Raw genomic sequence first — 8,129 nt, forward strand, 5'->3', positions numbered from 1 at the left:
CTCTCTCTCTCTCTCTCTCTCTCTCTCTCTCTCTCTCTCTCTCTCTCTCTCCCTCTCTCTCCCTCTCTCTCTCTCTCTTTCTCTCTCTCTCTTTCTCTCTCTCTCCTTTTCTCAAAATAAATAAAATTTTTTAAAAAAGAAGAAAAAAATAAGTAAAGGATTTGAATAGACATTTTTCTGAAGAAGACACATATGACCAACAGGCACATGAAAAGATGTTTAACATCACTAATCATCAAGGAACTGCAAATAAAAACAGCAATGAAATATAACCTCATACCCATCAGATAGGCTATTATGAAAAAAACAAAAATAACAAGTGTTGATGAGGATGTGGAGAAAAGGGAACCATAGTACAATGTTGGTGGGGATGTAAATTTGTACAACAATGGAAGCAGTTGGAGGTTTCTACTGGAAAATAAAATAAGAAATGAAAAAGAAGGCATTACAACTGATTCCACACAGTACAAATGATCATAAGAGACCACTATGAACAATCATATATATAATATACATAACCAAAAAAAATGGATCACCTGGAAGATATGGATAAATTCCTAGAAACATACAACCTACCAAGACTAAATCATGAAGAAATAGAAAATCTAAATAGACCCATAACTAGTTAGGATACTAAATCAACAATAAAAAAAATCTCCCAACGGAGAAAAGCCCAGGACCAGACGGACCTGGTAAATTCTACCAGGTGAATCCTTCACTGGTGAATTCTACCAAACATCTAAAGAAGAATTAATACCAATCCTTTTCAAACTCTTCCAAAAAACTGAAGATGAAGGAACACTCCCAAACTTATTATATGAGGCCAGTCTTACCCTGATACTAAAACCAGACAAGGACATTGCAAGAAAAGAAAATTACTGGCCAAGATCCCTGATTAACATACTTGCAAAAATCCTCAACAAAATGCTTACAAACCATATTTGGCAACACATTAAGAGTCAAACACCATGATCAAGTGGGATTTATCCCTGAGATGCAAGGATGGTTCATATACTCAGATCAACAAATGTGAAACACATTAACAGAATGAAGGATAAAAATTACATGATCATCTCAACAGATGTGATAACAAACATTCTTTCATGATAAAAACTCTTAATAAATTAGGTATAGAAGGAATGTACATAAATAAAGTCATATATCACAATATTTCAGCTAACATCATACACAAAAGTGAAAGGTCTAAAGCTTTTTCTGTAAGATTAGGAACAAAACTGGGGCACCTGTCTGGCTCAATCAGTAGAGCTTGAAACTCTTGATCTAGGGGTCTGAGTTCAAGCCCCATGTTGGGCATAGACTTTATTTTTAGAAAATGTTTGGAATGCCTGGCTGGCTCACTTGGTAGAGCACGTGATTCTTGATCTCAGGGTTGTGAGTCAAGCCCCACAATGGAGGAGATTAGGAACAAAACAAGGGTGCTTACTATTCTCACTTGTATTCAACTCAGTACTGGAAGTCCTAGCCAGAGCTATTAGGTAAGAAAAAGAAATAAAAAGCATCCAGATCACAAAGGAAGAAATAAAATTGTTATTTGATTGTAGATGTCATGTTTTTATATACAGAAAATCCCAAGGACTCCACCAAAACAAAAACAAAAATAAACATAAAAACAAATTCAGTAGTTTCAGGATACAAAATCAACATATAAAATTTAGCTATATTTCTAAATACTAATAACAAACTATCTAGAAGAGAAATTTAAAAACAATCCCATTTACAATATCATTAAAAACAATAAAATACTTAGGACTAATTTAACCAACGAAGTGAAAGACCTATACACTGAAAAATATAAGACATTAATAAAAGATTGTAATGCTAGTGATTGTAATATTAATATTGTTAAAGTGTCCATACTACCCAAAGTGAGCTAAAGATCCAATGCAATCTCTGTCAAAATTCCAATGGCATTTTTTTTCAGAAATAGAAAAATAACAGTCTAAAATTCATATAGAACCACAAAACACCCCAAACAACCAGAATCTCAAGGAAGAAAAACAAACCTGGAGGCATCATACTCCATGATTTCAAACTATATTAAAATGCTATAGTAATTAAAACAGTATGGTACTAGCATGAAAACAGATGCATAGACCAACAGAAATAAACCCATGTGTATGTGGTCAACTAATCTTTGACAAGAGCACCAAAAACATACACTGTTGGTAAAACTGGATAGCCACATGTACAAGAATGAAACTGGACCCATATCTTACACCAGACACAAAAATTAACTCAAAATGGATAAAGACTTAAATGTAAGACCTGAAACTGTAAAACTCCTAGAAGAGGAGAAGCTCCTTGATACTGGTCTTGGCAATTATTTAGGGGTGTGGTGGGGTATGACACCAAAAGCAAAATAAACAAGTGGGACTACCTGAAACTAAGAAGCTTCTGCACAGAAAAGGAAGCCATCAGCAAAATGAAAATGTAACCTAGGGAATGGGAGAAAATATTTACAAACTAACTCTGATAAGGGGTAATACCTAAAGTATATAAGCAACTCACAAACTCAATAGCAAAACAAACAAAATATGATTTAAAAATGGACAAAGGAGGGGAGCCTGGGTGGCTCAGTCAGTTGAGCATCCAACTTTGGCTCAGGTCATGATCTCGTGGTTCGTGGGTTTGAGCCCCACATCAGGCTCTGTGCTGACAGCTAGCTTGGAGCCTGGAGCCTGCTTTGCTGTGTCTCCCTCTTTCTCTGTCCCCCCACCCTTTATGCTCTGTCTCTCTCAAAAATAAATAAACATAAAAAATAAAATTAAATAAATAAAAATAAAAATGGACAAAGGACCTGTAGAGAGTTTTCCAAAGAATATACAAATGCCCAATAGGTATATAAGAAGATGCTCAACATCACCAATCATCAGGGAAATGCAAACGAAAACAGCAAGGATAAATTACCGCATACCGGCTAGAATGGCTATTATCAAAAAGACAAGAAATAACAAATGTTGGAGACAATCTGGAGGAAAGGGACCCCTCTACATTGTTGATGAGCATGTAAATTGGTACATACATTATGAAAAACAATATGGGTGTTCCTCAAATAATTAAAAATAGAACTACATATGACCTAGCAACCCCACTTATGGGTATATATCCAAAGGAAATGAAACCAATGCCTCAAAGTTATATTTGTCCTCCCTTATTCATTGTTATCATTATTCACAATGGCCAAGACATGGAAACAACATTTCTACTGATGGACGAATGGATAAAGAAGATGTAACATATAGATACAATGGAATATTATTCAGCCATAAAAAAAAGAAGGAAACTGCCTTTTTTCTAACTTTTTTTAAATTTTTTACTTATTTTTGATACAGAGAGAGACAGAGCATGAGAGGGGGAGGGGCAGAGAGAGAAGGAGACACAGAATCTGAAGCAGGCTCCAGGCTCCGAGCTGGCTGTCAGCACAGAGCCCGACGCGGGGCTTGAACCCACGAACGTCAGATCTGACCTGAGCCGAAGCCGGAGGCATAACCGACTGAGCCACCCAGGCACCCCAGGAAACTGCCTTTTGAGACAACATGGAGAACCTGGAAATCCTTTTGCTCAGTGAAATAAGCCAGACAGAGAAACACAAATACTATATGGTATCACTTATATGTGGAATAAAAAACAAAACAAAACACATGGAAACAGAGGGTGGTTGCCAGGGGTTGAGAGCAGGGGGAGCATGGGGAGATGTTGGTCAAATGGTACAAACTTTCAGTTATAAGATGAATAAGTTCCAAGGAGTGAATGTACAGCATGGTGACTATAGTTAATAATACCACATTGTATACTTGAAATTTACTAAGAAAGTAGATCTTAAGCATTCTCACCACAAAAAAAGAAAAAGGTAACTATGTGAAGTGATGGAGGTATTAATTGATTATGGTAATTATTTCACAATGTATACCTCTATGCAATCATCAATGTTGTACACTTTAAATACATAGAATTTTATTTGTCAATTATACCTCAAAGCTGCAGGGAAAAACAAGGATAAATCTTCATGGCCTTGAATTTGGCATAGGTTTCTTAAACATGATACCAAAAGCACAGGTAACATAAAATAATAGATAAGTGAGGCTTCATCAGAATTTTAAGACTCTGTGTAACAAAGGACACTATCAAGAGACTGAAAACTCACAGACCAGGAGGAAATATTTGCAAATCATATATCTGATAAGGGTCTATTATTCAGAATTCGTAAGGAACTTTTAAGATCCAGGGGCACCTGGCTGCTCAGTCCAAAGAGTATGCAGCTCGTGATCTTGGGATCATTAGTCCAAGCCCCACGTTGGGTATAGAGATTACTTAAATAAATAATCCTTAAGAAGTTTATCTTTGAGGCACTTGGATGGCTCAGTCAGTTAAGTGTCTGACTCTCGATCTCAGCTCAGGCCTGGTCTCAGGGTCTTGATCTCAGGGTCGTGAGTTCAAGCCCCACATTGGGCTCCACACAAAGCATGAAGCCTACTTAAAAAAAAAAAAAAAGAACTCTTACCATGCAAAACTCAGATGTACATTTTGGGAAAGAACAGTCCTCAGCCTGCTGGAAGGATGGATTGAATATGGAACCTAAAATGCAGTGAAGAGGCAATCACAGTGTTCCAGGAGAGAGATAGTGAAGCCTGGACCAAAATAGTGGCCAAAGGTAGAAAAAGGCCTGAGAGATTCAACTGATCTTGAGGAGATAGACTTGGGCGGCTTGGGATCCAATGGGCTGTGTGAACAGAACAGGCTGGATGCCAGAACAGGATCTGCCTTTCAGGAAGGAAAAGGAGGGAGATCCCTATTCTTGCCTGGACAGAGTGGCTGGGGATGGAGGAAGTGAAAGTGTCTGCCTGCATAAATAGGCAGCAGACCAGTCCTAGCCGACACACGGACCCCCAACTTGCAGCTGTCCACCTTGCCCACTGCTCTGGCCTCACACTCACCTTCTACCACAGCCATGGCTCAGTCACTGGCTCTGAGCCTCCTTGTCCTGGTCCTGGCCTTCTGCATCCCCTGGACCCAAGGTATCAAGGAGGGAGTTGCCTAGGATGGGGACAAGGGGAGGCGTGGGTGAGAGCCTACCAACAGCCCTGGATCCCTGTAAACTCCACCCTGCAGGCAGTGATGGAGGGGCACAGGACTGTTGCCTCAAGTACAGCCTAAGGAAGATTCCGGCCCACGTTGTCCGCAGCTACCGGAAGCAGGAGCCAAGCAGGGGCTGCCCCATCTCAGCTATCCTGTGAGTGGGTGCAAGAAGGTGGGTGCAGCTGAGTGGGGAGGGCATGGTGGGCAAAACTAGGACAGGCTTGCTAATGCCCAACCCCCAGGTTCTCACCTCGGAAGCGCTCTCAGCCAGAGCTCTGTGCAGACCCTAAAGAGACCTGGGTACAGCAGCTGATGCAACGTCTGGACAAGCCACCAGCCCTGCGGAAACAAGTCCAGGGCCCTAAGAAGGACAAAGGAGCCTCCAAGTCTGGCAAGAAGGGAAAGGGTTCCAAAGGCTATAAGAGGTGAGGAAGCTAGAGGGACAGTGGGAGGGAAGTGAAGGGGAGCCTCAATTAGCCCCTCAAACCCCTCTTCTGCCCTCCCAGGACTGAACAGCCACAGACCCTAAAAGGGTCATAGCCCAGTGACCAGTCTGGAGCCCAGGAGGCCCCCACCAGCCTCACTGGGGCTTGGAGCCCCAATCCAAGGAGCAAGAAGTGGGCTAGGAGAGGGGGTGAACTCAGGGGCCCCAAAGTAGCCACATCATGCTGGCCTTGACTCACCCCTTCTCCTGCTTCAACTATCCCATCTGTATACCCACTCCTACCCTGCATGGCTACATTGCCCACACCAGGCCAGGCCCGGAAAGGCAGAGGAGGGAGAGTCTCCCAGAAAGTGTGAGAGGAGGCAGCAGGACTGTCCCCTCTGAGGAAAGGTCACCCAGGATACTGGACCTGACCCTACTCCCCCGCACCCTACTGCTTTCTTGTAAATATGATTTATACCTAACAATAAAAACCTGTTCCAGCCTCCCACCCAAGTATCTGTTACTGTGTGTTTGTGTCTGTGGGGGAATCCAGTGTCACTACAGGTGGGGTCACACACTCTGGTCCCAGCCAAGCTCGACCTGGCAAATTCTATTTTCTCACCTACCCCAAGAGTTTCCTTGCCTCCCAGTTACCCTGGCAGTAAAAGGGATCTGGGCTGCTCCCAGTCTCTGAGAAATCCCTGTCAGTGAGAGAGGGTGGACTCAGAGCACACATCGCTAAAGGCTCTGCAGGCCTCTGAGACCCTGAAGAGGGCCCTTCCCTGGCTATGTCCAGCATGCTCTCACTTCAGGAGTGACCTCCAGATCTGTTCCCAGCTCTACCTGGGACTGCTGCCACTTTCCCTGAGGCCCTCTGAATGCGAAGGTCCAAAGACTTCTTTGGGAGGGTCCCCAGGAGGGAGAATGGAACCCGGGCCTGCCTGTAACACAGGCAAACACAAGTTCCACTAAAACCTACCCTATGCATGGTTCTGGCCCTGGGACCCCTTCAGAGCCCCCATCCCTTCCCAGACACCCACACGCTTCTGCCCTCATCAGTGAAGCTGGGCCTCTCTTTGTTTAATGGAGCTGTGTGCTTCTCTATTCCTATCTGGGCTTCTTGACTCCCTGAGCTCCCTTCCAGATGGAAGCCTTCTCTCCTTCCCTTCTTTTCTCCCCTAGGGTACTTTAGCCCCTTTAACCTCTGAGATCAAGGACTAAGTCTCAGGTGGCAGGTATTTAGAACCCCAGAATTCAAATGTAAATCAGTGTCCTCTCTAAGAAGACTCTGGCCTGGCTCTTCTCTACCTCTTCCTCCCCAGAGCATCTCATTCCCTCCTTTATCCCTATATATAGGGAGAGGGAAAACCATCCGGGAGCCAGGCCATGTGGGAAAGAAGGGAATAGATCCTGGGTGAGAGGCGAGAAGCTAGAGGTGATTGCCACACCGCCTCTTCTTTCTGTGGGAGCCTGAGCACACCACATTTACTACTTATCATAAAGTCATTAAAGTAAGTGCTGTCTGCTCCTCCTGCAACGAGTGAAGACGGGGGCTCTTCCTATCTATCCTTGTGCAGCAGGTGTGATCTTAGTCTGCAAATTCAGATATGTAAAAATTACTGCATTTTTTAATGTTTTTTTTTTAATTTATTTTTGAGAGAGCATGAGCAGGGGAGGAGCAGAGAGAGGGAGACAGAGGATCTAAAGCGGGCTTTGTGCAGTCAGCACAGAACCCAATGTGGGGCTCAAACTCACAAATCATGAGATCATGACCTGAGCTGAAGTCAGATGCTCAACCAACTGAGCCACCCAGGTGTCCCAAGAATTACTGCATTTTAAAATGTTTTTCGGGGTGCCTGGGTGGCTCAGTTGGTTGAGTGTCCGGCTTTGGCTCAGGTGATGATCTCACAGTGTGTGGGTTCGAGCCCCACATCAGACTCTGTGCTGACAGCAAGCTCAGAGCCTGAAGCCTGTCTTCAGATTCTGTGTCTCCCTCTCTCTGTGACCCTCCCTTGCTCGTGCTGTCTCTCTCTCAAAAATAAATAAAACATTAAAAGTTTTTTCAATGAACTTAATCCTACTCCAAACCCCAGCACTGGGGTGCTAGTGAGGAACTCAACATCAGGAAGTCTGGGGATCCCACTTGCCAAGGGCTGTGCAAAGGTCATAGAAACATCAAGGCACAGAAGAGGCTTCCTACCTGCTCCCCACACCATCCCATCTCTGGACATCAGTCTTACCAGTAAATGCTAAGGCCCCTGTGGGACTAGCAGGTGTGACTCTTCAGGTTCTGGCTTCTCAAACTCTTAGCTCTGTGCCACATTAAAGACATGGGAAGTCAGCTATAAAAAGCCTCTGGGCTTGAACCTGGCTTCTCCAGACACCCCCACAGAACCATCCATTCAGGTGCTGCCACTTGCTTCATCGAAGCCAGGGATTACAGCCCATTGCTGGACCTAGACACCAATTCCCTCCCAGTCAGAAAGACCTTTCTTCAAAACCCTTCCCCTCCCCAGCCCCTCCAGGGCATAACCTCTTTCCAGGTGTGTTTAGACTTTTACAAAAGCAGAAGGGCCTTTGACATCAGGATGCCTCTATTCTCAGC

General features: G+C 43.6%; 1 protein-coding gene across 1 annotated transcript; it reads left to right on the top strand.

Moving 5' to 3' along the window:
- Positions 1–4,874: 4,874 nt before the first annotated feature.
- On the top strand, positions 4,875–6,037 carry CCL21 (C-C motif chemokine ligand 21). Its single transcript, XM_029920624.1, has 4 exons — positions 4,875–5,036; positions 5,131–5,251; positions 5,340–5,522; positions 5,604–6,037. The coding sequence occupies exons 1-4, from the start codon at positions 4,970–4,972 to the stop codon at positions 5,635–5,637; spliced, it is 405 nt and encodes a 134-aa protein (XP_029776484.1). The 5' UTR covers positions 4,875–4,969; the 3' UTR covers positions 5,638–6,037.
- Positions 6,038–8,129: the final 2,092 nt, after the last annotated feature.

The sequence above is a fragment of the Suricata suricatta genome, chromosome 13, assembly GCF_006229205.1.
Source record: "Suricata suricatta isolate VVHF042 chromosome 13, meerkat_22Aug2017_6uvM2_HiC, whole genome shotgun sequence".
Lineage (NCBI taxonomy): Eukaryota > Metazoa > Chordata > Mammalia > Carnivora > Herpestidae > Suricata > Suricata suricatta.

Excerpts from the sequence above, each read along its gene's own strand:
- CCL21 (XM_029920624.1), top strand. The coding sequence starts at position 4,970 with ATGGCTCAGTCACTGGCTCTGAGCCTCCTTGTCCTGGTCCTGGCCTTC. Across the intron at positions 5,252-5,339 it reads TGCCCCATCTCAGCTATCCT|GTTCTCACCTCGGAAGCGCT; the intron begins GTGAGTGGGTGC and ends CCCAACCCCCAG. Across the intron at positions 5,523-5,603 it reads GGTTCCAAAGGCTATAAGAG|GACTGAACAGCCACAGACCC; the intron begins GTGAGGAAGCTA and ends CTGCCCTCCCAG.